Below are 23,731 nucleotides of genomic sequence, written 5' to 3' on the forward strand. Positions count from 1 at the left end.
CCTCCTGTCTGAACAACAACTCTTTACCATCACCTCCCATCAAGCCAATTTTATATCCAATTGGCTGTGTCTCCCTGGATCCCATGTGATCTAACCTTACTAAACAGTCTACCAGCATCTACCACTCTGCCTTCATCTATCTTCTTGGTCACTCTTCAATGCCATGTTGACCATCCCCAATCAGTCCTTGTCTTTTCAAATACAAGTAAATCCTGTCCCTCAGAAACCCCTCCAACAACTTACCCACTACTGACGTCGGGCTCACTGATCTGTAGAACCTAGCTTTTCCTTGCAGCCTTTCTTAAATAATAGCACAATATTGACCAAACTCCAGTCATTTAGCACCTCAACTGTGGCTATCGATGATACAACCAAGATTCTGAAAGGTGCTATATGAATGCAAACCATTCTCACTTGTTACTCAAGGAAATTACAGAATTCATTAAATAGCTATTACTTTGACTTCCAGATTTGACCACTAGCATTTCCCATGTACACCGGGTTTGATGAGTTGAAGGTTCTCACAGCACACTGTCAGAGAATGGACCAATATATGTTCACAATGTGACTGCATGCTTATCCCATAATTAAACTACTGGTGTAAATCCAGTACATAACTGGCATGAATCTAGGTTTGCCCACCCACCAGCTGACTCCTCATTAACACTGTGTGTGTAGCCATTTTTCCTGGTGTGTGTGTGTGTGTGTGTGTGTCATTATTTGCCAATACATTGAAGACATTTTATGTCTGTCATTCTTTGACACTGTTGCTGTTAAAAATAGAAGCTTACTACGAGCAACTGGAACTGGCAACCAGAAGCAGCAGGAATAGAACCAAATAAATTTCAGAAGACACAGTACTGCAACACTTCACAGGAGGCTTCAAAGACTGAAGATGCCACCTAGACAGGGGGTGAAACGTCTGCAAATCAACTTCCCAGATCAATGAACATACCCACAACCACGAGAACCATTTTCCTTTGAATTGATCTAAATTCTGTTTGATGTGGAATTTATGATTTACAGACAATATTAAATGATATTTAGGTTATATGCACTTTCTAATGGAGGTTTTATTTTAAATAGTATAGTTAGGAAAAGTTCTCAACCCCTATTTGATGTAAACTTCCAGAATACTAACTCAAGTTTTCTCATTGTTTCTTGCTGTTTTTCTTTTTACTGAGTGTGGTGACACTAAATCAATTGTCATGGCAACCTTTAAAGCTGTGGAAACATTGTTCTGTCCCTTACAATTCTGAACATGTGCCAACATGTTCTGCTGTAACTTTTATCGGAAAATATGTTATTAAAGCTTATTTTCTCTGTTCAATTAAGTATCATAAAAAGCCTGTGAGAGTTTTCAAAAGAGTTTATTCTGTTGTTGTTTCTCGTGAGTCAGCATACAACATTTGGAAATCTAGTTTGTGCGCAATTTGGCACAACTCTGGGGACTGGTCAGTCCTTTTGTGTTGCATTTGTCACACTGCATGCAGTATTCAATTACAGCACTGTATGTCTTCAATAAGACTTGTGGGATGTAGATTCTGCACAATTGCCCATGTAATTGAGTTTCTGTAACAAATCAACAACCACCTTCAGATTTCTTGCAGCTTCCTTCCTCTAGGTCCATTCCACAGCATGAACGTCTGTGTTTTTGTATTAATTTCAAATTTATAAAATCACAGAACCATCACAACCCAGAAAGTGGCAACTCAATCTATTTTTCAATATTTATTCATGAGATGAGGACATCCCAGAGTCAGCCAGCATTTATTGCCCATTCCTAATTGCCCAGAGGGCTGTGGGTCTGGGGTACATGTAGGCCAGACCAGATTAGGATGACAGTTTCCTTCCCTAAAAGACAATACTGAACTAGATAAGTTTTTCCAACAATCAACAATGAATTCATGGTCATCATTAGACTCTTAATTCCAAATTTTCTTTTTATTGAATTCAAATTCCACATTCTCCCTGTGTCTGCATGGGTTTCCTCCAGGTGCCCTGGGTCCAAAGATGTGCAGGTTAGGTGAATTGGCCATGCTAAATTGCCCATAGTGTTAGGTGTAGGAGAATGGGTCTGGGTAGGTTGCTCTTCGGAGGGTCGGTGTGGACTTGTTGGGCCAAAGGGCCTGTTTCCACATTGTAGGGAATCTAATCTGATCAAATCAAAAATCTGCCGTGGTGGAATTCAAACCCAGGTCCTCAGAACATTACCTGGGTCTCAGGATTAACAGCCCAGCAATAATACCATTCGGCCATTGCTTCCCTAAACACAAGTGTATGCATATTGTGGCTATGTTGGCTCTCTTTGAATAACAGTTTATTGAATGTCATTCTCCCACCTTCTCCTTGTAGCCCTGCACGTTCTTTCTTTTCAGATAACAGTCTCATTCATTTCATACAAGCCAGTCTACTGCATTCGTTGCTCACAGTGTGTCTCCTGTACATTGGGGAACCGAAGCATAAACTGGGTCACTGCTTCACACAGCGACGTTTTACCCACAAAAAAAAGATCCTGAGCTTCCAGTTGCCCGAAACTTTTAACACACTGCCCTTTTCCCTGGCCAACATCTCTGCCTCAGGCTCGCTGCAGTGCTCCACTGAAGGTCAGACAAAGCTGGAAGAACAGCAGCCCATTTTCCGCTTGGGGACCCTGCAGCCCTCCGGACTCAATATTTTAGGGCCTGAACTCTCCCATGTCCTAGACCCCACGCTCACACACCAGGTCATTCCACACTATCTACTGTTAGCCAATGACAGTCTCCATTAAAAGCCATTCACCCTCCTAACCAGATTGTTATCCACTCCTTTGTCTGTCCAACTGTTCTTCTCTCTCTTTGTGCTCTATCCCCACTCATTTACTCCTTGACCCCTCCCCCCACCCTATCTTCTGCACACATTTTCCTAGCCACTGTCAGTTCTGAGGTTGGGTCACCCGGTTCAAAATGTTAACTCTAATTTCTCTTCACAGATGCTGCCAGACCTGCTGAGCTTTTCCAGCAGTCTCTATTTTTGAGTCTAATTGACTGCTTCCACATCTACAACCTCTAGCTCCTGGAAGGACAAGATGCACACAAACATCGTCACCTCCAAGTTCCTCTCCAAGCTACATACCATCCTGTCTTGATAGTGTCATCACCATTCCTTCACAGTTGCTGAGTCGAAATCCGGGAATTCTCTTCCCAGTAGCATTTTGGATCTGCCTACATCACATGATCCGGATCAGTTCAAGGAGACAGCTCACCATCTCCTTCTCAAGAGAAATTAAGGATGGGCAAATATTCACTAGCACATTTGCATGGGAGGCTCAAATCGAGTGACTGAACAAACAAAAGACTGGAATGTCAGAGAAAATGACCGCACATGCTGGAATCAGAACTGAAAACAAAAACATGCTGGAGATCGCAGTGGGTTAGACAGCATCCATGGAGAGACAGCAAGCTAACATTTCGAATTTAGAGCTGAAGTGAAGTGAGGAGGGTGCAGCATTAATGCATGGGGTGGGGGGGAAATTATTTCGATAATTTAGATTAAGTGATCGGAATGTGAAAATGGTAGAACAGTGGTGTGTCTAACTGTCAGAGTGGAAAGAACAGACAGTCCCACTGGGGTGGGGGGAGGGAGTGAGAAGCTGGACATGGTATGTAACAAGTAAACCATCATCATAGAATCTCTATAGTATGGAAACAGGCCATTTGGCCCAAGAGGTCTACACTGACCCTCTGAAAAATGACTCACCCAAACCCATTCCCCATTACTCGACATTTACCCCCGACTAATGCACCTAATCTACACATCCCTGAACACCATGGGCAATTTAGCATGGCCAAACTCACCTAACGATTCGCCTAAGTAAAGATGAAAGAAGAGAAAGGAATGAGAGCAGGTTCACAATTTGAAGGTGTAACTTGCCTAGTCTGAAGATGAGATGTTGTTCCTCCAGTTTGCACTGGGATTCGCTGGAACACTGCAGCATGCTGAGGACAGACACATGGACATGCAAGACTAAAATGCATTTGCCCCAGCTTCAGGAAATGTCTCCAGACCTTAACTACATGAAAATCTTTTGCTATTTCCTCTGAGCTTTTTGGAAGAAAATGCCAGCATACACTCACACAATAAAGGCAATACATACCTACAGTAAACTTTGAGATATATCCGTCATCAAATGGATTACACTGATAAATACTGATGGGTAATCCAAGCCTTCCGAGGACTGTTGTTGGAAGCCGACTCTTTATCAGTGGATGAGGAGACAATGGAGTGTTAATGTACCAGTCATCATTGACTGCACAGACAGGGTTTCCATTCAGACCTTAAAAAAGAGAAGAGGTGGGAAGAGACCATTCAAATTTTATTTTAGGGATTTTTAAATCAACCTGTTCAGGCATGTCTGGGATAGGCGGGACTTGATTCCTGGCCTAGAGAAAGGGATAACATTTAGACCATATCCCTCTCAACCCTACCTATTCATATACCTGTCCAGATGCCTTTTAAATGTTGTAATTGTACCGCAATACAACAGCCCTTGAATTTTACTATACATTGAGTGATCTAAAAGACATTCCTCAGATATTTCATATCTGTATGCTGGCATCAATATTTTCAACATGCAAGATCTGGCGAGATAGATATCAGATCTGTCACTGATAAGGATCATATGCATGGAAAGTTTTACTACTGTAAATCCACTTACAGTCACAGAGATGTACAGCTCAGAAACAGACCCTTTGGTCCAACCAGTCCATGCCAGACATAATCTTAAATAAAACTAATCTCACCTGCCTGCTCCTGGTCCATATCCCTCCAAACCTTTCCTATTCATGTACTTACCCAAATGTCTTTTGAATGTTGTAATTGTACTCACATCTACAATCTCCTCTGGAAGTTCATTCCACACATGAGCCACCCTCTGTGTAAAATATTTGCCCTCATGTCTTTAAAATCTGAATCATAGACATGTATAACACAGCAACAGGCCCTTTTGTCTAACTCATCCATTCCAACCACGTATCCTAAATTAATCTAGTCCCATTTGCCAGCATTTGGACCATATCCTTCTAAACCCTTCCTATTCATATACCTGTCCAGATGACTTTTAAATGTCATCATTGTACCAGCCTCCAGCACTTCCTCCGGCAGCTCAATCCATACACGCACCACCCTCTGCATGAAAAAGTTGCCTTTTAGGTCCCTTTTAAATCTTTCCCCTCTCACCCTAAACCAATGCCCTCTAGTTTTGAAGAAAACCTTATCTATCCACCCTATCATGATTTTATCCCCTCATGATTTTATAAACCTCTATAAGGTCACCTCTCAACCTCCGATGCTCCAGGGAAAACAGCCCCAGCCTATTCAGTCTCTCCCTATAGCTCAAACCCTCCATCCTGGCAACTTCCTTGTAAATCCTTTCTGAACCTTTTCAATTTCACAACATCTTTGCAACAGCAGGGAGACCAGAATTGAATGCAGTATTCCAACATTGGCCTAACCATTGTCCTGCACAGCTGCAACATGACCTCCAAACTCCTATACTCAATGACCAATAAAGGCAAACATACCAAGCACCTTCTTCACTATCCTGCCTACCTGCAACTCCACTTTCAAGGGACGATGAACCTGCACTCCAAGATCTCCTTGTTCAGCAACAGGATCCTACCATCAGGTGTGTAGGATTTGCCTGATTTAGATTACTTACAGTGTGGAAACAGGCCCTTCGGCCCAACAAGTCCACACCGACCCTCTGAAGAGCAACCCACCCAGACCCATTTCCCTACATTTACACCTAACACTACAGGCAATTGAGCATGGTCAACTCACCTAACCTGCACATTTTTGGAATGTGGGAGGAAACCGGAGCACCTGGAGGAAACCCACGCAGACACAGGGGGAATGTGAAAACTCCACGCAGACAGTTGTTTGAGGTGGGAATTGAGCCCGAGTCTTTGGCGCTGTGAGGCAGCAGTGCTAACCACTGAGCCACCATGCTGCCCATTTGCCTTTCCAAAATGCAGCATCTCACATTTATCTAAATTAAGCTCAGAGAAACCTGTTATTCTGCTACAGAATTGAACACAGAGTAATTAAGGGGTTATGGATATGCATTATAACGCAAATTCAGGATGACCAAATAGTTCATCTTCATGCAAGCAGCAATCGATGACGAATGATGTAATATGTAGCGTGGAGAAATAAATAATTTATGGTGTGAATATATTTTCTTTATGGATAGGTACATTATGATAGGTGAAGTGGCCTTCAATGTTACCAAATTGTATTGAGATGCAAATGAAACGCTAACAAATAGGTCTCACCATTGATGTGTCTTACTCGATGAGGATGAGGGTTGTGCCGTGAGAAAAAGGAATGGTAACTGAGCCTTCCAAAACGTGAACTGCTCTTCGGTTTAGACTGGGGCCTTTCGGCATCGACACTGAAGCGTAGGAGTGAATTAAGAGGCACGGTGCCCAGTTTGTCCATCACCTTGTGCTCTTCCTTGTTCATGAACGGGTCGATCACTGGTTGCCCTAATTTCTCCATTGTTTCCTTTATTGATGCCTTCTCGGTACTTTCAGAAAGAAACAGAGTCAATGACAAAATATTATCCAAGAATGAAACTTACAAGTTTCAAACTGTATCATAAAGAGGCAGAAATCAAAATGATCCCTGCTTCAACAAAAGCGTGTAATCTTTGAGTAACCTCCTCCTCATTTTTTTTTAGTCCTTCTAGAGATTCATCACTGCCCATCTCAACTTCTCCTTGCCCCATAACCCTCTGGGATCTCTGTGATCATTCGATTCTGTCCTCTTGCACAAGTCTTATTTTAATTGCTCCACCATTGGTGGCTGTGTCTTCAGCTGCCAGGGCCCCTAGCTTTGGAACTTGCTCCCTGAAATGCTCTTTAATATCTACTTCCTTGGCCAAGCTATTGGTGACCTGTTTTAATCTTGTCAATTTCTCTTTGACCGTGGCCCTGTGAAATGCCTTGGATAATGTATTCCATCAAAGTGCTGTGTAATGCAGAGTTTTGATCATGCACTTATGGCTACGATTCTGTAAGACTTAAATCATATCAATAATTCTTCTATAACAATAGAACAATACAATGCAGAACATGCCCTTTGTCCCTCGATGTTGCGCCAACCTATGAACTAATTTAAGCCCATACCCTACACTATCCCATCATCATCCGTATGCTTATCCAATGATTGTTTAAGTCCCACTAATGTGGCTGAGCTAACTACATTGGCAGGTAGGGCATTCCGTGCCCTTACCACTCTCTGAGTAAAGAACCTGCCTCTGAAATCTGTCTTAAATCTATCACGAACCGGTCAATATTTTGTTAAGCTTTTATCCCAATAGCATTGTTTCATTTCTGAGGATGATCAATTAATACCTGCCGGAAGAACTCATAGCAGTAATGGCAGTTTAAGCACCTGGAAAAGATTCAGAAAAATACGAAGGAGAGTGGATCTGTGTTGTGGAAATCTATCAAAGCAGATTTCCCCACTTCGAAAGGCTTTCTGAAATGGGTAGGAACAGACTGACATAAAGAGGAAGAGAGAAATAACATAGCCAGGTGCTCAAGATGCAGCAGGAACAGAAACGTAACAGTTCTCCAAAACATAAGTTTACCCTGATTCCAATGCTGCTATTCATTCATTCTTGGCACATTTACTATGTTGAATCTGCTATGTAAATGCAAGTTGTTGCATCAGTAAGTAATGTTGGTGAAACATTTTAGTGTTGGGAAACCAAACATTGTGACTCATAAGACTCAGGTAATAAGTAACAGCAGCTTCACTCCATTTGGTCTCCTTACTTGAGAAAGGATGTACGGCACTGAAGGAGTGCAGAGGAGGTTCACTGGATTGATTTTGGAATTGCGAGGGTTGGCTTATGAGAAGAGATTGCGTAGACTGGGACTAAACTCATTGGAATTTAGCAGAATGAGGGAAGGGTGGCATCATACAGAAACATATAAAAGTATGAAGGGAATGGATCCACTAGAAGGTTGTTACCACTGGGGATGAAACTACAACTAACAGGCATAGCCTCAAAATCAGAAGAGGTGAGAATCTGAGGGCTCAGCCTTTCGAATAAAGGGAAGGCCTTTTTGAATGGAGATAAGGACAGACTTCTTCAGCCAGAGAGTGGTGATTCTGTGGAATTCATTGCCACAGAAGGCTGTGGAGGCCAGGTCATTGAGTCTGTTTGAAACAGAGATATGTAAGTTATTGATTGCCAAGCGGATCAAAGGTTAGCGAGAGAAAGTGAGAAAATGGGGTTGAAAAACATGTCAGCCATGCCTAGAGGTCTCAACATTGAGTTCTCCAATTTCAAATAATCTCACTTCCCATCCCCCAACTCCCTTCCCAACCTCCTCCCCCCCTCCCACCCCCCCCCAAATGGGCCAGATGGTCTAACTTCTGCTCCTGTGTCTTATGGTGTTATGGAGCAGACGTATGGTGCAACTACGAGTTGATGAGGAACTTCTTCACCCAAAGGAGTGTTGAATCTGTGGAACTGCCTGCCCAGGAAAGCAGTTGAGGCTGCCTCATTCACTGTTTTGAAGGTAAAGATAGATAGAATTTTGAACAGTTAAGGAATTAAGGGATATTGTTAGTGGGTGGGTAAGTGGAGCTGAGTTCTTGAAAAGATCAGCCATGATCTTGTTGAATGTCAGAGCAGGCTTGATGGGCCAAATGGCCTATTCCTGTTCCTATTTCTTTTAAAATCGTAGCGTCATGGAGATGTACAGCGTGGAAATAGACCCTTCAGTCCAACCCGTCCATGCCGACCAGATATCCCAACCCAATCTAGTCCCACCTGCCAGCACCCAGCCCATATCCCTCCAAACCCTTCCTATTCATATACCCATCCAAATGCCTTTTAAAAATTGCAATTGTACCAGACTTCCTCTGGCAGCTCATTCCATACCCGCACCACCCTATTCATGAAAAAGTTGCCTCTTAGGTCTCTTTTATATCTTTCCCCTCTCACCGTAAACCTAGGCCTGTTCTTATACCCCGAATAAAAATGTCTGTGGTCACGTTTAAATGAACACTTCTACGTTTGATTAATTGCTAGGCAACGTCGAATGAAAATGCAATTCCGCTTCGGAGAGGAGTTTCTGCTATCGATAATTTTAAATGGAGTGCATGAGTACTAGAAGATATGTGGCATTAAATTGTGACTTTAACAAGTGATGACCTATCAAGTTTAGAGTAAAACCAAAAATGGACTGGTTTTCTCATATTGTGGCATACTTACTCCTGCTTGTATTTGGATGAAACAACTTCATTCGTTGCTGTTGTCATTGTATTAATTCTGCGCACATGCTGATATAAAAACAGAGAAAAGGACAAAGATACATCAGCAAGAACAGAAAACATTAATAGAACCAAACAGTACTCAATGTGAGCAATTGAGTTTAGAATTAAACATATAATCTCCCTGACCTTCAGTGATACCACATGTTCTCATCAATCAGAAAGCAAATGTATCTATTCAATTATTTATGATTAATAGCTCTCGTGTTTTATGCAGAAGTATCGTCCTTGTTGAAGAGAGAGAACTAGGTTCTTGCATAATGTTACTCCAACCTTTCCTGATGTGACCCCAGTTTAATGCTCCAGTGTTCAAGGGATCACATTGTGAAAGTTTGAGGGTAACAATGTTGTTGAGCAGTATTACCAGGGCTTTCAGGATGCAAATCAGTAACTAACTGTGGTAGGAAGGTGTGGAGAGTCTGGAATGCAGTTCGATTCATCCTGGATTATTACCTCATGTATTCATTACATCTTAATGCATTCTCCTGGCATTCAAATAGTTCTCTAACCAGTGTTCAAGAAGTCTGTTCAGTAACACATTTAGAGATGGGGCCTTTTCAGAGGGTAGTCTCAATGTTACATTTGGGAATCTGAAGTTGGGTTCCTTCCTGTATTGCAGTCATGATCAATGGATACATTTTAAATTGTTAAAGTTTATGGCAAACCTGTACAGGGAGGGAAAATGAAATGAGCTGAAACGAAGTAAACCATGAACACATCAAATCAAGTGGATACATTGCTGACCTCCAGTGCAGTTGTTATCATGTCACAAATTGGTAACAAAAGAAGCTTTTGTGGAGGTGAAAAGCAGACATCTTTTGCAAGGTCAGAATAATCCAAAGATACAACATTGGAAGATCAGACCCACTGATATATAAAGTGAGGGTTTAAGTAAACAAAATTCTGATAATAGAATCCCTACAGTGTGGAATCAAGCTCTTCGGCCCAATAAGTCCACACTGACCCTCCAGGGAGTATCCCACCCAAACCCATTCCCTTAACCTACACATCCCTGAACGCTATGGACAATTTAGCACAGCCAATTCACCCAACCTGCACATCTTTGGATTGTGGAAGGAAACCCACATAGACACAGGGAGAACATGCAAACTTCACACGGACAGTCACCCGAGGCTGGGATTGAGCTCATGTCCCTGGCACTGAGAGGCAGCAGTGCTAATCACTGAGCCACCATGATGGTCTTACCCACTGACAATTCACCCTCAATCTCCCCATTCCTTTTCAGGCATTTACACCTTTGCACATTAATTATCCATCGAAAACATTGTATTTTCTTAACTTTCTGCACGTCTTTCTCTTTCTCTCTAAATAACACTTCTTTCCTTCTCCTCATTTTGCTTTTTGTGTTTATTTGGGTCTAGTTCACCCTTCTGTTTGCCTCAATTCTTTTTTCAATGTTTAAGTACCATTGATTAATGGGTTACACCATCAGGCAGAGAGTGAGGACTGCAGATGCTGGAGAAGTCAGAGTCAAAAGGTGTGGTACTGGGAAAGCACAGCAGGTCTCAGGCAGCATCTGAGGAGCAGGCAAGTCAATGCTTCAGGCGTAAGCCCTTCATCAGGAATGTGGAGGTGAACAATAAATAGGGAGTTTGGGGATCGGCTGGGGGATGGTAGGTGGGAAGGCAATTGGTGGATGCAGGTGGTGGGTGATGGTGATAGGTCCATGAGGAGAATGACACGGATAAGTGGGAAGGAAAATGGACAGGTGGGACAGTTCAAGAGGGAGGCGCCGAGTTAGAGGGTTTGATCTGGGATGGGATGGGGGAGGGGCGATGAGAAACTGGTGAAATTGACATTAATGTCGTGTGAGTGGAGGGTCCAAAGGGGGAAGATGAGGTATTTTTCCTCCAAATGGTGGGTGGCTTGGATTTGGGGGCGGAGGAGCTGCATGTCCTTGGCAGAATGGGAGAGGAAGTTGAAGTGGTCGGCCCTAGGGTGGTGGGAATATTTGGTGGGTGTGGCGCAGAGATCTTTCCCTGAAATGCTCTGTGCGTTGGCGTCCTGTCTCCTAAATGTAGAGGAAATCACATCGAGAGAAATGGACACAGTAGATGAGGTGAGTGGATGGGCAGGAAAATCTCTGCTGGATGTGAAAAAGATCCTTGGGTGGAGGTGAGGGGGGAGGTGTGGGTGCAGGTTTTATACCATGTGCGGTGGCAAGGGGAAGGTGCTGCGTGTGGAATGTGGGTTGGTGAGAGGATGGACCTAACAAGGGGGTTATGGAAGGAATGATCTCTGTGGAATACAGACAGGGGTGGGGAGGGAAGTATGTCTCTGTTGGTAGGATCTGTCTGTAGGTGGTGAAAATGGCAGAGGATAATGCGTTGTATCTGGAGATTAGTGGGGTGGAAGGTGAGGATCAGGAGGGTTCTATCCTTGTTGCAGTTAGAGGGGATACAGCATCAGTCCTGCTATATATTAAGACACTAGATACCGCATTGTCTTTGCTGTTACTGGATCATCCTGATGAAAGGCTTATGCCTGAAATATCAACTCTCCTGCTCCTCAGATGCTGCTTGACCTGCTGTGCTTTTCCAGTGCCACACTTTTCGACTCTTACTTATATGAAGTTCCAGTTCAAATTATGTTCAAGCTGAAAGCTGGATGAGAAAGTCTAACAAATGGCGCACCAATTACTGTACCATTTCTGCAAGGTTTGGCCCAGTAACAGGATTGCACAATAACAGGTAGGAATGTGTGAATTAAGACTGTAACAGGTTTGTCTGATAACAGGTAAGACTGATACAGGCTATTAGATTAGATGGGATTGAGGTTGACAAAGTGGAGGTTTTAGCAATTTTGGAAGATCTGAAAATAGATAAGACCCTTGGGTTGGATTGAATTTATCCTCGGATTCTCTGGGAAGCCAGGAAGGAGATTGTCGAACCTTTTGCTTCGATCTTTAGTCATCATTGTCGACAGGAGTAGTGCCAGAAGACTGGAGGATAGCAGATGTTGTTCTCTTGTTTAAGAGGGGGAGTAGAGACAACCTGGTAATTATATGCCAGTGAGCCTTAGTTTGGTTTGGGGAAGGTGTTGGGAAAGGTTATAAGAGACGGGATTTACAATCATCTGGAAAGAATAGTTTGATTAGGGATAGTCAACACATTTTTGGAAGAGTAGCTCATGCCTCACTAATCTTACTGAGTTCTTCGAGAAGGTAACAAAACAGGTGAGATGAAGGCAAGGAGGTTGATGTGGTGTATGTGGTGTAAAGTGGTTGATATGGTTCCACATGATAGGCTATTGCACAAAATAAGGAGTTTTGGGATTAAAGGTGATTTAGTGGTTTGGATCAGAAATTTGCTAGCTGAAAGAAGACAGAGGGTGATGGGAAATGTTCATCCTGGAGTTCAGTTACCAGTGGTGTGCTGCAAGGAGCTGTTTTGAGGCCACTGCTGTTTGTCATTTTTCTAAATGATCTGGAGCTGGGCATGAAAGGATGGGTTAGTAAATTTGCAGATGACACAAAGGTAGGCAGAGTTGTGCATAGTGCCAAAGGATATTGTGTGTTACAGAGGGACATAGATAAGATGCAGAGCTGGGCTGAGAAGTGGCAAATGGAGTTTAATGTGGAAAAGTGTGAGACAGTTCACTTCAGAAGAAGTAATGGGAATGCAGAGTATTGGGCTAATGATAACATTTTTGGCAATGTAGATGAACAGAGAGATCTCGGTGTCCAGCTGCATAAATCCCTGAAAGTTGCCACCCAGGTTGATTGGGTTGTTAAGAAGGCATATGGTATGTTGGTGTTTATTGGTAGGGGAATTGAGTTTTGGAAGCACAAGGTCATGCTTCAACTGTACAAGACACTGGTAAGGCCACACTTGAAGTATTGTATACAGTCTGGTCACCACATTATAGGAAGGATGTGAAAGTTTAGAAAGGATTCTGAGCAGATTTACTAGGACTTTGCCTGGTATGGAGAGAAGGTCTAACAAGGAAAGGCTAATGGAACTGGGGCTGTTTTTATTGGAAAGAAGAACATTGAGAGGTGACTTAATTGAGACATATAAGATAATCAGAGCTTTAGTTAGGGTGGACAGTGAGAGCCTTTTTCCTCAGATGGTGAAGGCTAACACAAGGGAACATTGCTTTAAGTTGAGGGGTGAACAACTTAGGACAGATATCAGGGGTAGTTTCTTTAGGGGTGTGGAACGATCTGCCTGCTAAGGGCATTTAAATGGGCATTGGACATACATATGGATAATAATAGAATGGTGTAGGTTAGATGGGCATCAGATTAATTTCGCAGGTGTCCGAAGCATCGAGGGCTGAAGGGCCTGTATTGCGCTGGAACGTTCTGTGTTCTATATTCTAAATAGAGTCATAGAGATGTACAGCATGGAAACAGACCCTTTGGTCCAACCCGTCCATGCCGACCAGATATCCCAACCCAATCTATTCCCACCTGCCGGCCCACATCCCTCCAAACCCTTCCTATTCATATACCCATCCAAATTCCTTTTAAATATTCCAATTGTACCAGCCTCCACCACTTCCTCTGGCAGCTCATTCCATACATGCACCACCCTCTGTGTGAAAAAGTTGCCCCTTAGGTCTCTTTTATGTCTTTCCCCTCTCACCCTAAACCTATGCCCTCTAGTTCTGGACTCACCAACCTGAGGGAAAAGACTTTGTCTATTTATCTTATCCATACTGCTCTTGATTTTGTAAACTTCTATAAGGTCACCCCTCAACCTCCGACGCTCCAGGAAAAACAGCCTCAGCCTGTTCAGCCTCTCCCTATAATGGTTGGAGACATTGGATACTGCAAAGGCTGTGGGCCCTGACAATGGTCTGGCAATCGTACTGAAGACATGTGCTCCAGAACCTGCTGCTCCCCTAATCAAGCTCTTCCAGGGCAGTTACAACACTGGCATCTATCTGATAATGTAGAAGAGTGTTCAGCTTTGTACACAAAAGACAGGACAAATCCAATCCAGCCAATTACCCCCTCAGAGGTCTATTATCAATAATTACTGAAGTAATGGGTGATGTCATCAACTGTGCTAGTAAGCAACACTTGCTTGGCAACAGTCTGCTCTCTGGTACTCAGTCTGGTCCCATCAGGGCCACTCAGCTCCCGACCAAAAATAGACTAAAGCGTTGAATTCCAGAGGTGAGGTGATAGTAACTGTCCTTGACATCAAAGCAGCCTTTCAACATGGTATCAAGGAGGTCTGGCAAAACAGGAATCAATGTCAATCAGGGAGCGAACTCTCCGTTCGTTGGAGTCATATCTGGCAGAAAGGAAGATGATTGTGGTTGTTGGAGTTCAATTAGCTCAACTCCAGGATATCTCTGCAGGAGTTCTTCGGGTTAGAGTCCCAAGTCCAACCACCTTCAGCTGCTCCATCATAAGATCAGAAGTGGGGATGTTTACTGTTAATTGCACAATCGTCAACATCATTCGCTACTCCTCAGATACTCAAGCGGGCTTGGGCTGACAAGTGGCAGGTAACGTTAACTCAACATGAATGCCAAGCAAAGACTATCCCCAACTCGAGAGAATCTAATCATTGCATGTTGATCCTCAGTGGCATTGCCATCATTCAATCCCCCACTATCAACATCCTGAGAATTACCATTCAGCAGAAACTGAACTGGACTAATCCAATTGTCCTGTGGTTACAAGAGCAGGTCAAAAGTAGGAACCCTGCAGCAAGTAGCTCACCTCCTGAATCCCGAAAGCCTGTCCAGCATCAACAAAACATGAGTCAAGAGTGTGATGGGCTACACCCCACATGCCTGGATAAATGCAGCTCTAAAAGTACTCAAGATGTTTGAGACCATCCAGGCCAAAGCAGTCTGTTTGATTGGCACCACATCCACTCTGTCCACCACTGCCACTCAATAGGAACAGTGTATCTATCTACAGGATGCACTGCAGGCATTCACCAATGTGCCTGAGACATCACCATTTCTATCTTGAAGGACAAGGGCAGCAGATACATGGGAACACCACCACCTTCAAGTTCCCTTCCAAGCCACTCACCATTCTGAGTTGGAAAGTTCCTTCCCTGTGACTGGGTCAAAATCCTGGAATTCCCTCCTAAAGGAATTGTGGAGCTACCTACAGCACATGCACTGTAGCAGGTTGAGAAGACAGCTCACCCCCAACGTCTCAAGGACAATTAGAGATGACAATAAATGATGCCCAGCCAGCAAACCAATGTCCCATAAGTGAATTATAAAGGGTGAAAAGCCGTGACTTGCATTAACATATTGGCAAGATGTTTGTGCCATAAAGATAACGATAACTATCAACTCCTGTAGGAAATGGTAAAATGAAATTTGATAATTTTTCTCTCGTTTTTAAAAATTCCCTTGAAGACAATCGTAGTTGAATTGATTATTCAGCTAAAGAATCAATATGTAAATTGTTTTCTCATAACTGTTTGATGAGAATTTTAAAAAATAAAATTGCTGAATCTAAAAGTAAAATATTTAACAGTCAGTTTATAATTCGAATGTACTTTGCGGCGTTCACAATGATTTATACTTAAGAGGAAAAGCAGAATGTGAAACATTTAAATGGCAGGAATTGACTTCGTCAGAAAATCCATTTCGTCCCTACGTCAAATTGACTTCTTTGTTCTGCAGCTTCTAATTCTCTCAGCATATTTGAGTTTAACATTTTCTCCATTCTTTCAATTTTCTCCATTCTTTCTAAGCACACTCTGATTTTGTCTGAGCTTTTTGCTTTCCTCTTTCCTGTGATTTTGCTTGCAGTCACTTGTTTACTATCCACTGACCAAATTTATTTAGTAATTTTAACTAGAAGGGCTATGACAAATTCCTGGGGTCGGTGGGAATTGAACCTACACCTTACAGCCCAGAGGCAGAAACATTACTGCAGTGACACAAGAGCACTCAAAAGTTACTCTATGCTTGACCATTTCTCCTATCTCTTCTGAATTCCACCTTGGTGTTTTCAGAGGTATACTTATTTAACTATCTTCCTACTGAATTAATTCCCTCTTTGTAGTTTACCCCTGTATCAATGTCTTTCTTAGTAAAGTCGCCATAGTCCCAGAAGAACATAGGGCTGCTCTCTAGTCAACTGATGGCGAGTTTAACCTGAGTGTCACCACAGCTCAGCCAAGGAGTGAGTTGTGAAGACAGGACCGTCATGGTAACCTCAGCTGGCGTGGGAATTGAACCCACTGCTGGTCTCACTGTGCATTGCAAATCATCCGCACCATCCAACTGAGCTAACTGACCCCAACACCTTACATGCGGTATTTGGAACAAATCTCTCAATACAATGCAGGTAATTTCATATGTGAATTCATTGCCACATGGTTGTAGCAAATCCAGGGGTCAAATTGGGAATTGAGGTTCCCACGTGTCTCTGTTGTATCATTGACAACTCCTTGGAATTCCCAAAGAATCTTCAACCATCTCAAGCACTTCCTAAGAAACCCACCACCTCCCACTATTATTGCCACAGCTGTCAATTCTGATAAGGGAAAAACAATGACTGCAGATGCTGGAAACCAGATTCTGGATTAGTGGTGCTGGAAGAGCACAGCAGTTCAGGCAGCATCCGAGGAGCAGTAAAATCAAAGTTTCGGGCAAAAGCCCTTCATCAGGAATAAAGGCAGAGAGCCTGAAGGGTGGAGAGATAAGTGAGAGGAGGGTGGGGTGGGGAGAAAGTAGCATAGAGTACAATAGGTGAGTGGGGGAGGGGATGAAGGTGATAGATCGGCGGGGGGGGGAGGGTGGAGTGGATGGGTGGAAAAGAAGATAGGCAGGTAGGAGCTTCAAGGCAGAGGAAATGACCTGGGAGTTGCAGTGGGAGAGGGACTCCCTGAGATTCTTGAAGAGAGAGGAGGAAAACTTCTTCAAGGCAGGCATCCTTGCAAGAAGATTTGCAGTAGGGTTAAAATCAATGAGGTAAAAACAATGACTGCAGATGCTGGAAACCAGATTCTGGATTAGTGGTGCTGGAAGAGCACAGTGGTTCAGGCAGTCCAGAATCTGGTTTCCAATATCTGCAGTCATTGTTTTTACTGAGTTGATTTTAACCCTACTGCGAATCTTCTTGCAAGGATGCCTGCCTTGAAGAGGTTTTCCTCCTCTCTCTACAAGAATCTCAGGGAGTCTCCCTCTCCCACTGCAACTCCCAGGTCATTTCCTCTGCCCTGAAGTTCCTACCTGCCTACCTTCTTTTCCACCTATCCACTCCACCCTCCCCCCGCCGATCTATCACCTTCATCCCCTCCCCCACTCATCTATTGTACTCTATGCTATTTTCTCCCCACCCCACCCTCCTATCACTTATCTCTCTGCCCTTCAGGCTCTCTGCCTTTATTCCTGATGAAGGGCTTTTGCCCGAAACGTCTATTTTACTGCTCCTCAAATGCTGCCTGAACTGCTGTGCTCTTCCAGCACCACTAATCCAAAATGTCAATTCTAATTTGACTAACGTTGCTGAAATAAAGGAACACGGTTGTTATATGTTTGGGTACTTCACCTTGGGAGAGATGACTTGAACTGTAGATAAGTTTAAACAGAAACTATTTATCACGCAGTAAGGACAATGTATTAGAGGACAATGCACAGTCTTACAGAAGTATGATCCTGCTGAAGCCTTGCTAATTCTCCTCACCAGGCTCTGTCATGATTTCTAACATCACCATGAAGGGTGTCATTCATACAGCCCCAGGCAGGAACCTTACAGAATGTCATACTATAACAATAACTGCTTGAATTTTATAACCTCATTCTCAGAAGATTTGATTTGATTTATTTACTGTCACATGTATTTATTACAAATACAGTGAACAGTGTTGTTTGGTGGTACACATGTAGGATCATTTTAATTAGAAACTATTTAATATTTAATAGTTACAGATAGGGAGGTAGGAAACTAATTGCAACATCCAATGACAAATGCAGCTAAAGACGTCAGGTAAAGAATCTTGCTTTGCACAGAGATAGTGCAGGCTATCAAAGGATTTCATTTTCATTCATGTCAATGTTTGAAATAGACTGTACAAGTAGTTCTATAACACAATGGTTGTGTTCTTGTACAACCCTGCATTATAGAAACATCACACTTTACAAACACCACTTTAAGTGTTGGCGATGTAATCATGTTACAGCCAACACGTGTTTTAAAAGTTCAGACTTTAGAAATGGTGTCCCCGATTCATCAATTGCTTTACAGCGAATTTGCATTGACGAAACGCGCGTTATAGCAGAATGACCTATATAAGGAATGACAAGCTACCAAGAAAGCAATGTTACAGCAGAGATTACAGAGGAATCTAAAATTTCAAGACTTCTGCATCAGAGAATATTATTGGTTGTATGTTTCCAACATCTTCTATCTTTATAACAATCAATTTGACGGACAAGAAAAGAAATGAATTCTGTACAATTTATCTCGAGTCATAGAGTCATACAGCATGGCAACAGACCTTTTAGTCCAACTCATCCATGCCAACCAAGTTGCCTAAACTAAACCAGTCCCATTTGCTTGCATTCGGCCCATATACCCCTAAACCTTTCCTACCTGGAAAAAAAAATTGCATTATTTCCACATACTGTGCCAAGTCTTCAATGGCAGGATTGAACAATTCAAGCTACCCAAGTAAAGACATGGTGCCAGAAATGCCTATCCCAAATCCAATATGACTCTTGTGAGTGAATGTTCCTCAGGCAGGTAATGTTTTCTCCCGTTGCCACTGAAATAACTGTACAAAGGCCAGTATTCTGTCACCAAGCCATCCTTTATCTCCATGTGCACAGTACACAGGCTGTGGCCAGCCGGCTTGGAGTCAAAACCCAGGGTCAGGAGACTCTCTGTATCCCCTGTCATTATCTGTCAGCTAGGGCTCCCTGATTGGCCCAGGTTAACAATCCCAAACAAGGATCTCATAGGCAATGAGATCTACCCAGTTCCAATCACTACAATTGGGAAGGGTGAGGTCCTTCGCTATGGAAATGAGGTGATAAAGAATCGATAGAATAAAGAGATTGATCCCACTCATAGCTTAGGGAAGAACAAGAGGGATGATATAAATTAGCCACCAAGGAATCCAATAAAGAATTGTATGTACAGAAGGAGCACTGAGAAAGTGGAACTTTGGCACATAGATGATGAAGGAGAAGGAATAAGAGGTGGGGCGGCAAGAGGATTACTAGAGTGGGAAAAGGTTAATATGGCATAGAAATATCAGGATACACCATTTGGTCAGAACAATGTCTTCGGTATTGTAGTTTTAATATAACATAAAAAGACTTGAACAATCAATGGAATCATTTCACAATAAGAGCAACAATTGACTCTCATTATCGCACATAAGTCTATAATTAATTTAAATGCAGGGTGTCGATGGTGATAAAATGATAAATGGCTTTATTGAGAGCATTCCAGTACCTCAAGACTGGTTCGGTCAGTTTCCTTCACGTCCACCCTGTGTATTTCCCCTCCAGTTTTCCTATCGGAAAGATGTTGTGAAACTTGAAAGGGTTCAGAAAAGATTTACAAGGATGTTGGAGGATTTGAGCTATAGGGAGAGGCTGAATATGCTGGGACTGTTTTCCCTGGAGTGTTCGAGGCTGAGGGGTGACTTTATAGAGGTTTACAAAATTATGAGGGGCAAGGTCTTTTCCCTGGGGTTGTGGAATCCAGAACTAGAGGGCATAGGTTTAGGCTGAGAGGGAAAGACATAAAAGAGATCTAAGGGGCAACTTTTTCATGCAGAGGGTGTTATGTGTATGGAATCAGCTGCCAGAGGATGTGGTGGAGGCTGGTACAATTGCAACATTTAAGAGGCATTTGAATGGGTATATGAATAGGAAGGGTTGGGAGGGATATGGGCCAGATGCTGGCAGGTGGGACTAGATTGGGTTGGGATATCTGGTTGGCATGGACGGGTTGGACTGAAGGGTCTATTTCCGTGTTGTATGACTCTATGACTCTTCACTATAATGTTCCGAAAGTAATTTCCAAATAAAGCTCCCTGAAGAAATTCCTTCCACCCAAAATATAACCATCAATTTCTTGAACACTGGGAAATTAGTAACTTTTTCAGGAATATGTAGATGGTACAAAACTGTGCATTTTGCTCCAGACTTTAAAAAGATTGATTACCCTGCATAAAAATGTTATATTTGTATTTTTAAAAATGTCAAATAACAGTTTACATGAGTTAACAACATGAACACGATTCGATTAAAGCCTCTCATCTTTTGCCATATGTTATAAACATTGCATTTGGTTATGATTAATCTGAAAGAAATCAGGAGAACAGGATTTTTCTATTGTGAAGAAGCTGAATAACCTTGGGTACTATGCACTAAGTATGGTACAAGATATAAATAACTCACCAATAACAATTTCAGCACTCTCCCGTGTTATTCCAACTTTAGGCAACTTCAGGCACATTGGTCTTACTGCACTTTGGTTTGTTGGTTTGTTTGTCTTGTGATTGATTCTAGCTGTAGTTGCTAGGATACATTAATCTGCAATCGAGTTATGGAACTCAAAGATTAAATATAGAGTTAGAAACTTTGTTTTTCCAGTTATCATTTTCTTCCATTTCTGAGTCAAATGACACACATAAATGTGCAGCAATCTAACTTAAAATTTCCAAATTGAGTTTGGTGAGTCCAGTGTACCGCAGCTCCTTCGTGAGTGAACAACAATCTAAGTTCATCTGCACAAAATAGTAAGGGTCATTTAATCTTTCTCTCATCATTCAACACCGGAAACTCTTAAATGAGCAACAGTGAGCCTTTTGTAATTCAATGCTAACAGCAACATCATACTGTGGAGACATATAAAAAACTATTCACGGTGCAACGCTGTGAATAAATTACATTATTCTCTGAACATAATGAGTTTACAATTCCCTGCAAGTTCTGTTGTCATGTGTTAATCAGGGAATGTGATGCCAATGTCTAAAAGCAATGCCCAGTTTATAATTAGCATCATTTTTTATCTTCACAAAAACATTAGTTCAAGTGGGAAATAGATTTAAGCATTCACTTTTTAAAAATCACATTTTGAATTGAAATGTAGATTTTCAATTATAGTAATTTGCTTATCGAGCAACTGAGAAACTGTATCGTTCAATTTTGATTAAAGAGCACTGGCTAGGTAGTACTACAGAAATTTAGAATTGAGTGCATCTGCACCATATGGATGCATTGGTTCAGGACAGCAGCTTTCTACCACCTTCATAAGGGCAAGCAGAAATAGACAGTAAACCTTCGCTGAGCCAGTGATACCCACGTCTCAGGAACAAATAATTAAAAAGGTTACACATTCTGAACATTCAAACCAATGTTTGTGTGCCAGTTTTCTGTCAAAACAGTCCTTCCAGCCCTGCAGAATTTTATGTGTTTCAATTAAATCCCTGCTCATTCTTCTAAACTTCTGTGAATGTAGGCCCAGTCGACCTAATTTCTTCCCCACGTGACAAACCCACCACCCAGGGATCGGTCTAATAAACTGTTAGCTGCAATCCTTCTACGGCAAGCTTCTCCTTTGAAAGTCTCTCCTTTCTTGGGTAGGGAGACCAAAACTGGCAAATATACTCCAGGCGTGGTCCCACTGAGGTGCTGTGCAACCGCAGCAAGATAATCTTACCCCGTCCTCCTTTTGGTTGAAGTCCAATTGGTTGAAAATTATTTCTCTCTGACAAAGGTACCTGACTATGTGTGCAGCTATAATTTTTGTTATGATAGTTTCGAACATTTCAGATTCATATCCCCACTATTAGATAGCAAGATATCCTTCTTACAGCACAGGCATTCCTTCAGTAAATAATCTGGTGGCTGGTGACTTATATTAACCATCTAAGCGACAAGATTTCTTTCCAGCATCTGCTTTAAGCAGGCTATATTGATCATCAGCTTTTTTCCTCACTAATGTTTACTGTAGAATGTAAATTATCCCACAGAGCCAGGTCATCTAAGTGACAGTCTATTGATTTTGTTCATTCAGTCCGAGTTCCATATAATGCTACCTCAAAGATGTTAGACAAAGATAACGCCATCTCAACAGCATCGATAATTAAAGCACACTTCATCACTTTTCTTACTTTCTTTGTGGAGAAAGTGAGGACTGCAGATGCTGGAGATCAGAGCTGAAAATGTGTTGCTGGAAAAGCGCAGCAGGTCAGGCAGCATCCAAGGAACAGGAGAATCGACGTTTCGGGCATGAATCTTTCCTGAAGAAGGGCTCATGCCCAAAACATTGATTCTCCTGCTCCTTGGATGCTGCCTGACCTGCTGTGCTTTTCCAGCAACACATTTTCAGTTCTTACTTTCTTTGTCCCAAGAGGCAAATGTTCTCATTTTCTCCCAAAGGATTAGTATAAATCTTCCTGTGTTGCAAAATTTATGGTAGACAAGCAGGAGGTCTGAAGCGCACAGCAAACCAGGCAGCATCAGGAGATGGAGAAGTCAACGTTTCAGGTGAGATAGCGTCAGGAGGTGGAGAAGTCAGTGTTTTGGGTGTAACCCGTCTTCAGGATGGGGTTGGATGTAAGGGGTGCTGCAGATAAAAGGGGTGGTGGGGGCAGGGTGCTGAGGTTGGGAAAGGTGAACACAGGTAGATGATACGACCTGGCTGGTCAATGGGAGGAATAAATCCAGCTGGTAGCTGGAAGGAAGGATCAATGAGAGGAATGGAAGGGAAGGGGAAAGGGCTAGGAAGGGAATTGGCAGATGGAAAGGGAGGTTATTTGAAATTGGAGAACTCAATGTTTAGTCCTCTGGGTTGTCGACTGCCCATGCTGAAGATAAGGCATTGTTCCTCCAATTTGCGGTCTAATTTGCTGTGGCAATGTAGGAGGCCAAGGATAGGTAAAAACGATGACTGCAGATGCTGGAAACCAGATTCTGGATTAGTGGTGCTGGAAGAGCACAGCAGTTCAGGCAGCATCCGAGGAGTAGTAAAATCAATGTTTCGGGCAAAAGCCCTTCCTCAGGAATAAAGGCAGAGAGCCTGAAGGGTGGAGAGATAAGCTAGAGGAGGGTGGGAGTGGGGAGAAAGTAGCATAGAGTACAATAGGTGAGTGGGGGAGGGGATGAAAGTGAGAGGTCAGGGGGGAGGAGGGAGTGGATAGGTGTAAAAGAAGATAGGCAGGTAGGACAAGTCATGGGAACAGTGCTGAGCTGGAAGTTTGGAACTAGAGTGAGGTGGGGAAGGGGAAATGACATGGTGAAAAGGGAGTGGTTAGAGGGAATTGAAATGGGTGGTGATTGGGAGGTCCAGTCAGCCCCTGCAGGCCCGGCTGAGATGCTTGGCGAAACGTGTCTGGATTTATTCCTCCCATCGACCAATCAGGTTGTATCCTCATCCTGTGTTCACCTATCCCCACTTCATCACCCTACCGCCACCTCCCCC

The 23,731-nt window shown here is 42.7% G+C and overlaps 1 protein-coding gene across 1 annotated transcript in view; it reads right to left on the reverse strand.

Annotated features, from left to right (window-relative positions):
* Positions 1-20,885, reverse strand: part of tbata (thymus, brain and testes associated) — a 43,031-nt gene extending 22,146 nt beyond the window's left edge. Inside the window, exons 1-4 of the mRNA XM_060854117.1 lie at positions 20,704-20,885; positions 9,275-9,342; positions 6,315-6,568; positions 4,140-4,315 (exon numbers count right to left, since the gene is read on the reverse strand). Of these exons, the coding sequence (XP_060710100.1) occupies positions 4,140-4,315; positions 6,315-6,568; positions 9,275-9,321 (477 nt within the window). The 5' untranslated portion in view covers positions 9,322-9,342; positions 20,704-20,885. The remainder of the gene's footprint in view (positions 1-4,139; positions 4,316-6,314; positions 6,569-9,274; positions 9,343-20,703) is intronic.
* Positions 20,886-23,731: the final 2,846 nt, after the last annotated feature.

This window comes from Hemiscyllium ocellatum, chromosome 43 (assembly GCF_020745735.1).
Source record: "Hemiscyllium ocellatum isolate sHemOce1 chromosome 43, sHemOce1.pat.X.cur, whole genome shotgun sequence".
NCBI lineage: Eukaryota > Metazoa > Chordata > Chondrichthyes > Orectolobiformes > Hemiscylliidae > Hemiscyllium > Hemiscyllium ocellatum.